The following is a 16,634-nucleotide window of genomic DNA, read 5'->3' as shown; positions in this document are numbered from 1 at the left end:
CTCTAAAGAACACTCCAAAAATCATCCCCAACATATAAGTATTTGGACTAGTGGCCTCTGTGTTCTGAAAAAGATAATATCATGCATGTGATCCCTGCTGAACGATGAACGTAATTCTCTCTTTAGCCACCCACCTGGAATCGAAGTTTGATATTTGATGCAATACGATGAGGCAGATATTATCACGTAATAAACTAAAAATTATTCATCTCTAAACCATTAGCTTGCAGAAAACATCAAAAATGATTAGTGACATGATAAAGACATCTGTCATCTTTAACTCTTGATAATCAACTTAAAACAGTAAAGAGCATAAGAAACAAATACAAGCTCCATCTGTAACAAAATTAAAAGACACTTGGAACTTCGTAATAGGATGGTGAAGAGTTGTCAAATGTGGTGATACTTCAGGGGTGGGAAGGCTCAGAAGAGTTTCTGCAGCTGTAAATCTCACACAAAGTAGGTAGCACTCCCTCGGGGACAACTCCAGTAATCCTTTCTTTGGAACAGTGGAAAGAGATGCCTGCCTGGACCGAGGAATAGCAAAGTAGGCAGAGAAAAAATGAGAGGACCCAGACATGCCATCTGTCAGGAAGCCTCGTTAACAGGGTGGAGGAAAGAGTCTAATTGTGTGTAGCCTGGCGCTGCTTACTTCTTGTCACAGGGAGAAAGTAAGGGCTAAAGCAGCTTGCAAGTATAAATGAAGAACTTGGGCGTGAAGCAGGGAGAATCTCTAATAATGTGGACCACTGCTGAGGCCCTCTCCAGGATGAACTTTCTGCTATAGGTATTTCAGAAGAACTCGTAATTTGAAAGTGAGGAGTAAGAAAAAAGGAACAAGCACAGGCTTTCTACAAAGTTATTACAAGAAAAGAGGGAAAGGAGCAGGGAAAACAAGGTTTGGGCAAAGAACACTCCCTGGGAAAATGTTGATTCTGAGTGGATTGAAATCATAACCAGTCTTATTGCCAGGAATGCAAAGAACTTAATTAATTAGATGTGAATAAAAGTTGGAGCTGATACCTTAGGTGTCGGAACAAAGCTGACAAAACAGAGGAGGGATTTATTTTGCCTGTGATGAACAGGGAAGGCTTCATGGGCTAATCTCCGAACTAGATGTTGCTGCTACCACCAGAAAGGATTCTCAACCATCTCTACTTTTTGTGACTTGCTCCAGATGCTGGCAGGATCTCCTGACTGGACAAGCACATCTCATTTTTATTTTATTTTTTATTTTTTCCAAATCTTTATTGTTGGATGTAAAATGTATTACAGATGTTCCACATTTTTCCCCCATTGACCCCCTCCTCCCCACTCCCGCCCCCCTCCCACCTTTTCCCACACTATTGTCTGTGTCCATTTGTTATGCATATAAGTTCTTTGGCTTATTTCTTCCCCCCCCCCCAACCCCTTTCCCTTTGAGGTTTGTCAGCCTAGCAATGAGTTTGTGCTTCTTAATCCCTTCACCTTTTTCACCCATTCCCCCAACCCCCTTCCCAACTGGCAACCAATAAAATGTTCTCTGTATCTATGAGAATGTTTCAGTTCTTCCTGTTCATTTTGTTTGTAGATTCCATTGTTGATAGATATGTATTCATTGCCATTTTGTTTGTTCATACATTTTATCTTTTTCTTCAAAAAGACCCTTCATCATTTCATATAATAACGGTTTGGTGGTGATGAACTCCTTTAACTTTTTCTTGTCTGGGAAAGTTTTTGTATGTCCATCGATTCTAAATGACAGCTTTGCAGGATAGAGTAATTTTGGTTGTAGGTTCTTGGTTTTCATCACTCTGAATATTTCTTGCCACTCCCTTCTGGCCTGCAAAGTTTCTTTTGAGAAATCAGCTGACAGCCTAATGGGTACTCCCTTGTAGGTAACTAGCTGCCTTTCTCTGGCTGCTTTTAAGATTCTCTCTTTGTCTTGAACCTTTTGCATTTTGATGATGATGTGTCTTGGTGTGGGCCTCTTGGGGTTCATCTTGTTTGGGACTCTCTGTGCTTCCTGGACTTGTATGTCTGTTTCCTTCACCAAGTTAGGAAAGTTTTCTGCCATTATTGTTTCAAACAGGTTTTCGATTTCTTGCTCTCTCTCTTCTCCTTCGGGCACCCCCAAGATGCGAATGTTGGCACGCTTGAAGTTATCCCAGAGGCTCCTTACTCTATCCTCATTTTTTTGGATTCTTTTTTCTTTTTGCTCTTCTGATTGGGGATTTTTTGCTTCCTTATATTCCAAATCGATGGTTTGCTCCTTGGATCTACATACTCTATTATTGAAGCTGTGTAAATTATTCTTTATTTCAGTTAATGCCTCCTTTAATTCTAACTGTGTATCCATGATTTCTAACTGGTACTTTTTTATGCTCTTGATGCCCTCCCTAAGTTCACTGAGGTTCTCACTAAGTTCATTGAGCATCCTTATAAGCAGTATTTTGAACTCAGTATCTGTTAGGTTGCTTATCTCCCTTTCGCTTAGTTCTTTTATTGGGGTTTTGTTCTGTTCTTTCATTTGGGACCTGTTTCTTTGTCTCCTCATTTTGGCTGCCTCCCTGTGTTTGTTTCTGTGTGTTACTTAATGAGAGGTATGGGGCTCGCTGAGGCCCGGTGCTGCTCGTTTGAAAGAATTTAGGAAAAACCTGAAGCAGGATCCAAGACCGGCCAATCCTATGGTTAAGCAAGTGGCAACAGCTTGTTGAAGTTGTGTGGGGCGGGGCGGGGCCTCAGGGAGTCAGCAGGGCGGGGCTACCAGTGTGAGCCAGGTTGCTGGAGTCCCAGATATGGCTTCTGTCTGCCGCCCCCGGGAAGGGCTCACCAAAGGAACAAAGGCCTCTGACAGCACGTTTGTCCCGGAGGAAGCCCCCTCTCCAGCTCTCGCTCCAGTGCCAAACAGCTCAGTTCTTCCCTGCGTGTCTCTGGCGCCCCTCGAGCTGCCTCCCCTCAAGCTTAGAGGGAGAGAGTCCGATAAGTCCGTGCGCGGGCCCTTTAGGGAGCTGCCTGGGGCTCCAGCCGCTTCAGCTTCCCTGAGCCTCAGTTTCCGCTGGTTTTTCCAGCCAGAAGTGATGGGGACTTCTCTTCCTGGCACTGCAACCCTGAGCGGGGCACCTGGTGTGGGACGGGGACCCTTCAGTCCTCAGGAAGGACCTTCCCAGCCGCGGGATCCTCCTGATTTTTATCCACCACGCTTGGGTGTGGGACCAGCCCGTCTCGCTGCTGCGCGCTCCGCCGCCGCCCCCCCTCGCGCCGCCGCCCCTCCTACCGGTCTGGATGTAGCTGCTTTTTTTTTTTCCTTAGTTCCGTAGTTGTACAACTTCCATTCAGCTTGATTTCAGGCGGTTTTGAATGATGGTTGTTCTGTAGTTTAGTTGTAACTTTGATGTGGTTGTGGGAGGACGCGATACCGCATTTACCTACGCCACCATCTTGACCGGAAGTCCGCACATCTCATTTTTAGAAAACCTGTTCTTGCCCTGGCTGGTTTGGCTCAGCGGATAGAGACCTGGGTTCATTTCCCACTAAGGGCACGTACCTCAGTTGCAGTTTGTCCCCGGCCCTGGTTGGATTGTGCGGGTAGTAACCACTTGATGTGTCCCTTTCACATCGATGTTTCTCTCTCTCCTTTCCTCTCTCTCCTTTCCACTTTATGTGAACAAAAAATGAAAAAATGGCCCTGGCCGGTTTGGCTCAGTGATTAGAGCGTCGGCCTGCAGTCTGAAGAGACCTGGGTTCGGTTCCTGCTAAGGGCACGTACCTCGGTTGCAGTTTGTCCCGGACCCTGGTTGGGCCGTGTGTGGGGCAACCACTCGATGTATCCCTTTCAAGTCAATGTCTCTCTCTCTCTCCCCCTCCCACTCTATCTGAACAAAATATCGAAAAATGTGCTTGGGTGAGGAAATAAATAAATAAATAAATAAATAAATAAATAAATAAAATCAGGGCACATGCTGTCTTCAGCTTCGTTTTCGTTTCTCAAGATTTCTTTGGCTATTTGGGGGTCTTTTGTGGTTCCATACAAACTTTAGGATTTGTTTCTTTCTGTGAAAAATGTCATTGGAGTTTTTATAGTGATTACATTGAATCTATAGATTGCTTTGGATATTATGGACATTTTAACAATATTAAGTCTTCTAATTAATGTGCATAGAATATCTTTTTATTTATTTGCATCTTCAGTTTTTTTTATCAGTGTTTCATAGTTTTCAGTGCTTTGTCTTTTACCTCCTTGGTTAAATTTATTCCTAGATATTTTAAAATTTTGATGCAATTGTAAATGGGATTCTTAAATTTCTCTTTTGATAGTTCTTTATTAGTATAGATACATAACAGATTTCTGTATATTGGTTTTTGTATTCTGCAACTTTACTGAATTCATTCTAACAGTTTTTTTGGTTGAGTCTTTAGGATTTTCTATATATTATACCATGTCATCTGTGAATAGTGATAGTCTACTTCCTCCTTTTCAATTTGGATGCTTTTTATTTCTTTTTCTTGCCTAGTTGCTCTTGCTAGGACTTCCAGTACTACGTGTACTGGAAGTAGACATCGAAGTGGTGAGAATGGGCATCCTTGTCTAGTTTCTGATCTTAGAGGAAAAGCTTTCAGCTTTTGACCTTTGGGTTTGTCATATATGGCCTTTATTATTTTGAGGTATGTTCCTCCCCTGTACCTACTTTGTTGAGAGGTTTTTTGTTTTTTTAATTATATATGGATGTTGGATTTTGTCAAATGCTTTTTCTGCATCAATTAAGATGATCATGATTTTTAGTTTTCATTTTGTAAACGTGGTATATCACATTGATTTGTGGATACTGAACCATCCTTGCATCCCTGGAATAAATCACACTTGATCATGCTGTATGATCCTTTTTATATTTTTTATTTTATTGATGTTCGAGAGAGAGGAAGGGAAAGGGAGAGAGAGATAGAAACATTGATGAGAGAGAACATCCATTGGCCACCTCCTGCATGCATGTGGGGATTGGGCCCACAGTCTGGGCATGTGTCCTGACCAGGAATTGAACAGGCTACCTCTTGGTACATGGGTCAACACTCAACCGCTGAGCCACACCAGCTGGACAAGTTCTTGTCGATGTAAATAGAATCTCGGCATACAATCAATTTGCAAGTAACTGGTGCTAAGATATTTGTAGAATTCCTATATTCCAACATGATGTTTTCATTTTTGCTAACAATTTGCACTATTATTCAGTAATTTTCACTTGCAGTTTGTTAATTGTATTGTTACTATTAAAGTAAGCTCAATGTAGGCAGGGTCTTTGGGTTTTTTCCACTGCTATATCCATGGTCCCTAGAATAGTACCTAACACGTAGTGTTCAACAGATTTTTTTAATTGAATGACTGAATTAAGAAGATGACCTAGCTCTGGCTGGTTTGGCTCAGCAATTAGAGCATTGGTCTGTGGACTGAGAGGTCACAGGTTTGTTGCCCAGTCAAGGGCCCATACCTGGGTTGCAGGTTCTATACCCAGCCCTGGTCAGGGTCATGTGGGAGGCAACCAATCGATGTGTCTCTCTCACATCGATGTTTTTCTTTCTCTCCCCCTCCCATTTTATCTAAAAAAAAAAAAAAAAATCATCTTTGGGTGAGGATTAACAAAAAAAAAGAAGAAGAAGGTGACCTAAATGATATAGTTCATTTCATAAAGCTTAAAATCAGAGAACTCTTTTTTTAGAATTTAGTCTTCAGGTCTACCATTTTTGGAACATGGCTCAGGCCATCACTGTCATTTCTGGACATTCTTTTCATTGCATAAAAGTGGGCTAAACCATTTCTTGCAAAATGAGGTTTCTTAACCCATAATTTGACTAAGAAGGAGAGAATCAAATCGCATGTTTGTGTAACTACTTATATAACACCCTGACATAGAAATATTCTAAGTGTTTATAAGTAGGTTGAAAGGGCAGCCAGAAAGATTGTGCATTCCACCCAGTCTGGTGCGAGTGGAGGCAGGGGAAACTTGGCTGACTGGAACACGTTGTCCGCTTGGGACATTTATTCAACAAATATTGTGTGCCTCCTCTTTGCACAGGAGCGTATGAAGCACAGTTGGGAAAAACAAAGTGGAAAAGGACACTACCCTAGCCCTCAAGGGAAAACAGTTATTTCAAGTCTAGTAGGAAGAATTAATTGCACTTCTGATTCCCCACGTATATGAATCCTCTAAATTTGTTACTAACTGATTAAACTTGGTTTAACACATTTTTTGTTGATTATATGTATTCTTTCCTTGCCTTTCCTTATTTTGTTATGTTGATTTCTGTTTCATTATCTTGCTTTTGATAATTCCTTTCAGTTTGTATAAAAATTTAAGGTTTCTGAAAGTGAACCCTGTAATGCTTAGGCATAAACACCAGCTTATGTGTTATTAATTAATGCTATTAACATAAATATATAGACGTGGCTCAGTATAAACTGTGGCTACAATATAAAAATTGTTTTTCCTGAAATATCATGTCCTTTTCTCATATATTTCTAATAGCATCTATATCTAGTGTATTGGAAAGCATTGTCATAGAAGTGCTATGTGTTTTTATTTATTTTTTTATTTTTGGATAGTGCTATATATTTTTTAAAATATTTCTGAAATGACCCCGGTTATACTATAAACATCCTTCCTATCACTTAATTTCTAGATGCCAGAATAAACAGAAGGAAGCTCAGAACCCTCCGTTTTGCTGAAGCTTAGTAACAGATATTATTATGAATGTGTGGCCTTATTAAATCATCCTAGTTCATTTATGCTCAGGGAATACAATTAAAACTCTTTTAATCATAAACCCAATATATATTTTCACAATGAAATACAATTGAGAGTCCATAAATCAATCAGTTGGCCACAGATAATGGTTTTTCAACCAGGGTAACAAGACCATTCAGTAGGGAAAGAAAAATCCTTTGAAGAAATGGTGCTAGGACAACAGGATTTCCACGTACAGAAGAATGAACTCGGACGCCTCCATCACAGCATGTGTAAAACTGAACTCAAATGGTGCCCAAATATAACAGCTAGAGGTGTACAATTATTAGAAATAAACATAGTTGTTAATCTTTGTGACCTTGGATTAGGTAAGAGTTTAATATGACACTAAAAGCACAAGCAACAAAAGAAAAAATAGATATATTGGACTTCATGAAAATTAGAAACATGTGTGTCAGAGAACACTATCAAAAAAATGAAAAGTCAGCCTACAGAATGGGAGAAAATATTTGTAAATCATACACCTGATAAGAGCCTAGTGTTCAGAATACTAGAGCTCCTACAACTCAACAATAAATGGCCCTGGTTATAAGTGGGCAAAGAGCACTGGCCGGTTTGGCTGTGGATAAAGGGTCGGCCCAAAGACCAAAGGGTCACAGGTTCAATTCCAGATCAAAGGCATGCATCTGGGTCATAGGTTTGATCCCCTGCCCTGGTCGGGTTTGTGTGGGAGGCAACCAATTGATGTGTCTCTCTCACATCGATGTTTTTCTCTCCCTCCCTCCCTTCCACTCTACCTAAAAATCAATGGAAAATATCCTCAGCTGAGGATTAGCAAAAATAAAAAAGTGGGCAAAAATTTTGAATAAACAGTTCTCCACAGAAGATACACAGAAGATACACAGTTCTCCACAGAAGATGGCCAGTAAGCACGTATAAAGATACTCCACATGAAAAGATGCTCAGTATCACTAATCATTAATGAATGATTACTAGATTAGTGAATTAGATTAGTGAATGATTAGTGAAATGCAAATCAAAACCCCTAGATACACTTTCAAGTCCACTAAGATGGCTATAATAATGCTGATTACAAAAAGAAGAAGACAGCAGCGGTGTTGGTGAGGGGGTGAAGAAACGGGAACTCTCAAACGTTCCCGTTGGGATGATAAAATGGTGCAGCTGCTATGAAGAACAATGTGATAGTTTCTTAAGTTAAGAAAAATTTATACATGAATGTTCAAAGCATTATTATTCATAAAAGCCAGAAAATGGAAACAACTTAAATGTCCATCACTCAACTAATGGATAAGCAAATATGATATATCAATATAATGGAATATTACTTGGCCCTGAAAAGAAATGAAGTACTGTTATATGCTACCACATGATGAATCTTGAAAACATATTAAGTGAAAGAAGCCAGACACATTTTTATAAAATTTCCAGAATAGGCAAATCCATAGAGATAGAAAAGTAAATGAGTGATTACCAGGGGGTGTGGGAAGAGGATTTCTTTGTTTGGAGTGATAGAAATGTTCTGGAATTAGGTAGTGGTGATGGTGAATATACTAACCACTGAATTATACACCTCAAGATGACTTAAATGGTTAACTTTATGTTATGTGAATTATATCTCAATAAAAGTTGTTTTAAATAAAGATAATGTGGTACAGTAAAAAATACATTTGCAATTCTACGTTAGCCATGAAAATATTCTTTATATTAAATCTAGTGATTTCCATGTCTAAATGTATTCTAATCCTTTCTTTACTTCAGGATGCTAGGAAAGCATGTAATGATGCAACACTTGTTCAGGTAAAGTTTTCCTTCTCAATTTACTTGTATAACTCACATGAGACAGCTTTACCCTGATGCAGTGACATTCAGATTCTTCTCTATTTGTATTTAATTGAAAACAATGAGATCTCTAGAAACACTTTGTAATTTGTCAGAGGCTGTACAAGTGCTTTTAAAAGCATACTTGTGTGTGTGGGGGGGCAGGATCCGGAGGAAGGGATGGGGGTGGGGGGTCGGGGGGACATCTGTAACACAAATAAATTAATTATTTTTTTAAAAAAGCATACTTGTTAAAGTAGAAATCTGTGGAAAATAAATACTATAAAAATATGTAGATTCTTATATGTTTCATTTTAGGTAGCTTCTTGATTCTTTTTGGTATACTCTGATTAAGTTTTTATTGTATAAACTCTTAGGAAGGTTTTATCAGTTTAATTAACATGAATAATTTTCATTAAGGAAATATGTGCTTTACAAATATAAAACTGGCTTTCTTACAGGCAGTTAAAACTATAAGTGTTTTACTCTTTGATAATATACTCTTAGATTTTTATTAGGGCTTTTTTTTTTTTTGCTTAAATTGGGAGGTATGTCTATTCCTTTTAGTTAATAGTCTACAGAAGATATGCTTATTGAAAGGTGTGCATGTAACATAATTTTAAATCAGTCATTTTTTCTTGAACTACATATTAATCCTATAATGTGCAGAATTTTTATATTAAATTACCTTCAGTCGCTCTAAATTTGTCTTATGTCTGATTTCTTGCCTATTGTTTCTACTTTATTTTCTGAGGTATGTCTAAGGTAAAGAGTAACATTCATGTTGCTTTCTAAAGATCACATCAAATACGGATTCCGTGGGTCGGATACAAATGCGAACAAGACGTACGCTGAGGGGACACCTAGCTAAAATCTATGCCATGCACTGGGGATACGATTCAAGGTGTGTATCTGCCATCGTGTATCTGCCATCTTCAAACTGTCCGCAGAATTACATTCATTAAGAATCGTCATTTGACCCTGGCCGGTTTGGCTCAGCGGTTAGAACGCTGGCCTGCAGTCCAGAGAGACCCGGGTTCGGTTTCCGCTAAGGGCGCGTACCTTGGTTGCAGTTTGTCCCCAGCCCTGGTTGGGTTGTGTGCGTGGCAGCCACTTGATGTGTCCCTTTCACGTCGATGTTTCTCTCTCTCTCCCTCCCACTCTATCTGAACAGAAAATGGAAAAATGTCCTTAGGTGAGGATAAAAAAAAAATCGTCCTTTGCATTTCCTTTAAAACAAATAATTTTTGTAGTTAAAAAACAAGCTATATTTATGAAATGTTTGCAGAAAATGCTACTGTTATGAAGGCTTTGCTTTCACTAAAAATATTCAGTAACACTTTAAAAGTTTAGAAACCTTGATTATGGAAAATAAATTTATCTCTCAAAAACATTCATTAGTAAAGCTTAAGGTAAACTGTTTAGGATTTCTTTTCTTTGTGGTGGGGTGTTATACTTTGGTTTTTACTATGCCAAAAACAGTTCTATTGTATATTAACCTTAACATTTCAGTTAATAAGCAAATATTGCTATGTATAAGTTACTGGATATTGCTATAATTATTACCTAAATTCACAAAGGATGGAAGTACATATCTATCTTTAGCTCCCAAAATGCATTTTTCAAGATGCATTCTCTTTTGTGAAACTACTTGATTAATTCAAATTGTGGTTATTTTTCCCTCTTTTCCTTTCCTTTAGCATTTATTTTATGCTGCTCTGATGATTTTCACTTACTTGATTTCACATAAATATATGTAAATATCTTGTCTACCAGTTGGTGGAGGCCTCAAGGGTAGGTGGTATTTTCTGTGTTGTACCCATAACACTACCTTGCGTTCACAGACTCTCAGTTGATACTTTTTGATTGACCGAAAGATGGTTGTTAGGCTTACACGTGCTCTGTTGTCATTAAATTTAAATCGGTAAGTACAAACCAGTCTGCTAATACCAGAACTTGAATAAGAACCTAGAATGCTGTCACCATGAAAAAGCTGAATCGTAACCAGAGACATTTTTTAGTAAAATGTCTAAATCTTGCTAAATTTTGTTATATTGAAAGTTTTGGCATGCAGAATAAATTTCTTTTATAGTTGGGAGACTAATTTTTGGTATCAAGTTTTTAATTTGAAAAATATATTTTATTTCTGAACTGTTCTACATTAATGCATAACTAATTTAAACTACTTCTTCCTCTAAGTGTCAAATTATTTTTGTTTGTTGTTCTAGGCTACTAGTCAGTGCTTCCCAAGATGGAAAATTAATTATTTGGGATAGCTATACAACAAATAAGGTAGACTTTCTCAATCATTCTTTTGAGTAACTTATTACTTGACTTGATATTCATCAGCTCTTTCCTTTATTCTGCTTTTTCCAACTGTGATTTTCTCCTAAGATAAATGTATTCCATTTATTTTAATCTAGACCCTCTCTTGAGGCTCAGTGTTTCCTTTTAGTTCCCAGGAACAACTGCAGAAATATTGTTCAGTGTGTTTTACTAGACACACACAAATATTTCATATTTGACTATTAGAAAAGAGTGTGCATCAGCTTTACATATAAATGATGTTTTAAACAAATTCCCATTTCCTAAAGTGGCAAGGACCCTGAGATTTTTATTTCTAGTTGTGGGTTTAGCTAGAACGCTAGTGGGAAGCATTTTTTTGGTCCACTCTAGGCATTGGTTTGTGTTTCTGGACTGCTCAGAAGAGATAGCGATTGGAGACAAATCACAACTTGTTTAGATCTCTTGCTGGTGAAAGTCAGTGGGTCCCCTAAGTGTTCACTGGAAGAAATGCCTGACACACACGTGTTGAGTGGTAGTGCAAAGGCTTCAGGAAAACATTCAGAAGTCATTTTCCTTTAGGTTCTGTGTACTCTTATATCACTATTTTTATTAAAGTTTAAAAAGTATAATTTTGTGAAATAAACCGTATTTTCAGCCTGATTGAGAATTTAAATGTAGCTAAGACAGATTTGCATATTATAACAGTTTTTCTGTATTAATTGGCATTGAGCATGTGTATTTCAATTATATATTCCTAAAATAAACAAAAAAATGGTGTATTAAAAATATTATTTTAGGTTAGGTGAGAGCACAGTAGTACTTACACAATATGTTGATTCTCTGTGTGGACCATTTAGCCTTACTGGTCCCATACACCTTACATTTTACTGCCTGACCTGCAGATGATTGGTGTTGGGTAGGAAGTCACCAGACAGTGGTATGAGTAAGTCAGTGAAAACTACTCCCATTGTTTAAATTCAAGCCCAGAGTAGGTGTGCCCTGTTATTAGAAGGACCATCTCTTCGTGCAAGAACCATTTTCATAGACTCTGATACTTGTATTACTCAGTGACGTGTTGGAAGAAATTCCTCTTTTGTGCACTACTCCATAAACAAAGAATTTTATTACATTTTTTATCTTGAACATTTTACACTTAGTATTTCAAATTGTTATATAGTATCGAAATATCCTTCTTCTTGCTACTCATAAAAGGATTTCTCAAAAGGGCAGTTAAATTATTTCTAATAATACAGAAAAAGGAAGAGGTATTTCAGTGTGCATTACTATTTTATTTTTCATTGTTCCCTTTCTCAATCCATTGCATTCTTTATTTTCCCTTAATTTTTAGATGCATTTAATTTTTAGTAATATTTGCTTCAATGTAAATAGGTTTGGAAAATGAATGACTTAGTCATCGCTTTTGTGCATTCTGTTTGTTCTACAGATGCATGCCATTCCTTTGAGGTCCTCCTGGGTGATGACCTGTGCTTATGCTCCCTCTGGTAATTATGTTGCTTGTGGAGGCCTGGACAACATCTGCTCTATATATAACTTAAAGACCAGAGAGGGAAATGTGCGTGTGAGCCGAGAGTTGCCGGGTCACATAGGTGAGCTCCGCAGAACATGGTCCTGTGTTTCTTTAAAAAGTATTATTTATTTATCTATTTTATTGTTGACAGTATTACAGATGTTCCCCTTTAAAAAAGTATTAATTTTGTAAAGATAATAAATTTATTGCAAAAAATCCAAACAATAATGAAAATATAAAAAGAAAGCAAATGAGATTTTCTGTATTCTCTGCAACCATATAACATTATGGGTTTTGGCACCTATACTTAATTATGTGATTGAAAGTATAAAGATAACACTTAGGAAGTATTTTTCATGGTGGCAGCACATTGCTTTATTGGCCAGAGTGCACAGCATAGTTCAGTGTTATAGCATTTGGTTAGCAGTGATAATTAGGAATTTTTGCCCCTCATCAGGTTTCTGCCTTTCCAATTTCTTTGCAAAACTATTTGACCATGCTTTTAACAAAATCTTTACAATAGCATTTTTCTGCCATTTTCATATTTTGAAATCCTGGTAAATTCTGAGCATTCAAGTGACACCTTTTTCATGGATCATTCACTGGGATAGTGGTTCTGATTTCTCACAATACTTTTGATTTTTGTCCAAGGTACTTAATCCCATCTGCCATAGATTATAGATATTTGAGAGGAATAGCTCTCTCTCTCTCTCTCTCTCTCTCTCTCTCTCAGGTGATTGTAGTAGAAGAGGGGTGGGGAGGGGGACTGTGTCTTGGATTGTAACTTTCAGAGTGCCCAACATGATGTCAATGACACAGTAAATACCTAAGAGTTAGTTGATAATTTAGTTTGACAGCGTAGAGTTTGAAGTAATTAAAAGTAGAATTGTAGATTGTACTAAGAAACACTGTTAACCAGATATTATATTTTTAAGAATATAGGTTAGTATTTATCCCTGGTCGGGTAGCTCAGTTGGTTAGAGCATCATCCTGATATGCCAAGGTTCATCCTGATATGCCAAGGTTCAGTCCCCAGTCAGGGCACATAAGAGAAGCAACCAATGAATGCATAAATAAGTAGAACAACAAATTGATGTTTCTCTCTCTCAGTATATATATTAGTATTTCATATACTAATTGCATTATTTAATCAATCAATGATAACCTAAAATGTTACTCTTTCTGCTGTAGGCTACTTGTCCTGCTGTCGTTTTTTAGATGACAGCCAAATTGTTACGAGTTCAGGAGATACAAATTGGTAAGTTTGTTTCAGAACACTGATTTGGGGGTTGAGGGTGATAGCAGGAACTAATGTAAGAAGATATAGTCATTATTTTTATTCATTTTTAATTACAGTGCTCTATGGGACATCGAAACTGCCCAGCAGACCACCACATTCACGGGGCATTCTGGAGATGTGATGAGTCTTTCTCTGAGTCCTGACATGAGGACTTTTGTTTCTGGTGCTTGTGATGCCTCCTCCAAGTTATGGGATATTCGAGATGGAATGTGTAGACAGTCTTTCTCTGGACATGTGTCAGATATTAATGCTGTTAGTGTAAGTGAATAGCATTTATAAGGGAAATTTGTTATACATTTAAAGTGCTGAACTCTATAGCATGATTTTCACAACAAATTGCCTTCAAGGATTCTTATAAATATAATTTATAAATTCTTATAATGTGCTCTTATAACATTGAATTCCCAAATAGTAAGAGTTTGATTTTAAAAAGAAAAAACCAGCCCTGGCTGAAGGGTTCATTTTGTTGACCGTCGTCCCAACATGATGTCAGTGACACAGTAAATACCTAAGAGTTAGTAGATAATTTAGTTTGACAGCGTAGAGTTTGAAGTAATTAAAAGTAGAATTGTAGACTGTACTAAGAAACACTGTTACCCAGATATTATATTTTTAAAAATAAAGGTTAGTATTTATCCCTGGTCGGGTAGCTCAGTTGGTTAGAGCATTATCCTGATATACCAAGGTTCAGTCCCCAGTCAGGGCACATAAGAGAAGCAACCGAAAGGTTGCCAGTTCGATTCCTGGTCAGGGCACATGCTGGGGTTTCAGGCTCAGTCCCAGATAGCGGGCATGCAAGAGGCAGCCAGTTGATGTTCTGCTCTCACATCGAAGCCTCTCTTCCTCCCTCCCTCTTACTCTTTCTCTAAAAAGCAATAAAAATATATATTTTTAAATAAAAAGGAAAAAGAAAAAACCTGAGCTCTGGCCAGATAGCTCAGTTGGTTAGAGCGTCATCTCAATATGCCAGGGTTGTGAGTTTGATACCTGGTCAGCACATACAAGAATCAACCAATGAAAGCATAAATAAGTGGAACAACGACTGTCTCTCTCTCTTTCTCTGTCACTTCCTTTCTCTCTCTAAAATCAATTTTTAAAAAAACACAAAAAACAAGGTTTCATCCATAAGCTTAGGTTTTTGTTTGCAGGTGAACAATAAGATTTACTTCCAGATTTAGAGAGAGCATCTTGAGCATACAAAGTGGATGTCCACAAAAGTGTGTTCAAGTTGTTCACAATATTTCTTTATTATCCTTTGACATCTGTTGAATCTGTAGGGTGTCTCATTCATGACATTGGTAATTTGTCTTAGTTTTCTCCTGATTAGTCCAGTGTTGTCGGTTGAATTGTATGCCTCCAAAGTTTTATGTTGAAGTCTAGCCTCCAGCACCTCAGAATGTGACCTTATTTGAAAATAGGGTTGGCCCTGGCCGGTTTGGCTCAGCGGTTGGAGCGTCGGCCTGCGGTACAGAGAAAATAGGGTTGTTGTAGATGTGATTAGCTGAGATGTACTGGATTGCCTATAATACAATATGACCAGTGTCCTTAGGAAAAGGGGACAATAGAGAGAGCAAGCATAGAGGGAAAACTGTGTTAAGACAGACTTCTACAGGGCAAGGAGAGAGGCCCTAACATATCCTTCCCTCCCAGCCCTCAGACACCCTGATCTCAGGCTTCTGTGGAGCCTCCAGAACTGAGACAATAGATGTGTCCTTTAAGCTACCCAGTGTGTGGTACTCTGTTACGGTGGCCCCAGCAAACTCATACATTTGGCTAGAGGTTTACCAGTTTGGTTTATCTTTTGTGCTGCTTACTTGGGTTTCATTTGCTTTCCTTTTTCTAGTTTCTTTTTTATCCTCACCCGAGGATATTTTTCCATTTTTTGTACAGATAGAATGGGAGGGAGAGAGAGGAAGGGAGAGAGAGAGAAACATCGACGTGAAGGGACACATCGAGTGGCTGCCACCCGCACGACCAACCAGGGCCGGGGACAAACTGCAACCGAAGTACATGCCCTTAGCGGGAACCGAACCTGGGTCTCTCCGGACCGCAGGCCGACGCTCTAACTGCTGAGCCAAACTGGCCAGGGCTCTAGTTTCTTAATGTAGAAGGTGACACCATTGATTTGAAACTTTTTTATTTCCTAAAAGTTACAAATTTCTTTCTAAACATTGCTTTTAGCTACATTCCACAAATTTTGATGTGTTGTGCTTATATGCACTTGAAAAGAATTTGTATTCTGCTGTTACTGGGTGAAGAGTTTCATAGATGTCAGGTTGAAGCACTATTCAAGTCTTCTGTATCCTTACTGATTTTAGTCTGTCCTTTCTATTCATATTGAAAGAAGGGTGTTGAAATCTCTAATTGTGCATTTGTCCATTTTTCCTTGCAATCTATTAGTTTTTTGCTTCATATATTTCAAAGAATACACCTTTAGGATTATTATGTCCTTTAGTGAATTGATTCCTTTATCATTATGAAATTGAGCTCTTTATCCCAGTAATGTTATTTGCTCTGAAATCTTTGTCTGATATTATAACAGAACTACCCCAGTTTTCTTTTGATTAGTGTTAGCGTGGGCATAGCTTTTCTCTTCCTTTTAATTTCAACCCATTTGTGGCTTTATATTCAAAGTGATTTTCTTAATACATAGCAGTTGGGTCTTGCTTTTTTTTTTTAATAGTCTGATTATTTCTGCCTCTTAGAGTTTAGACCCAAAACTGAAATAATAAGAGTTGCATTTAGAAAGTAGGAAAAAAATAATTATTTTCAGGTGATGTGTTTAGTTATCTAGATATCCCAAGAAAGATTTCAGTGTGTTTTCTAGATTACAAAAACTATTTTAAAATCAATAACTTTGCTATACCAATGATAGCCAGGTAGAAAAAAGGAAGGAAGAAAATCCTATTGAGAACAGCAACAAAAATTATAAAATAAACAAGGATAAATTTCTTAAGAAGTTTGC

At 37.9% G+C, this 16,634-nt stretch overlaps 1 protein-coding gene and 1 long non-coding RNA gene across 2 annotated transcripts in view; one reads left to right on the top strand and one right to left on the bottom strand.

Moving 5' to 3' along the window:
- Positions 1 to 16,634, top strand: part of GNB4 (G protein subunit beta 4) — a 41,737-nt gene that overhangs the window by 16,854 nt on the left and 8,249 nt on the right. Inside the window, exons 3-8 of the mRNA XM_036242404.1 lie at positions 8,496 to 8,534; positions 9,353 to 9,459; positions 10,784 to 10,847; positions 12,286 to 12,448; positions 13,561 to 13,627; positions 13,726 to 13,927. Of these exons, the coding sequence (XP_036098297.1) occupies positions 8,496 to 8,534; positions 9,353 to 9,459; positions 10,784 to 10,847; positions 12,286 to 12,448; positions 13,561 to 13,627; positions 13,726 to 13,927 (642 nt within the window). The remainder of the gene's footprint in view (positions 1 to 8,495; positions 8,535 to 9,352; positions 9,460 to 10,783; positions 10,848 to 12,285; positions 12,449 to 13,560; positions 13,628 to 13,725; positions 13,928 to 16,634) is intronic.
- LOC118616886 overlaps positions 1 to 16,634 on the bottom strand; it is a 36,573-nt gene that overhangs the window by 11,918 nt on the left and 8,021 nt on the right. The gene's annotated exons all lie outside the window — the stretch shown is intronic.

Source organism: Molossus molossus, unplaced genomic scaffold, assembly GCF_014108415.1.
Source record: "Molossus molossus isolate mMolMol1 unplaced genomic scaffold, mMolMol1.p scaffold_m16_p_5, whole genome shotgun sequence".
NCBI lineage: Eukaryota > Metazoa > Chordata > Mammalia > Chiroptera > Molossidae > Molossus > Molossus molossus.
The sequence above is the reverse complement of the archived record's forward strand: the minus strand, read 5'-3'. Positions and strand labels throughout refer to the sequence as shown.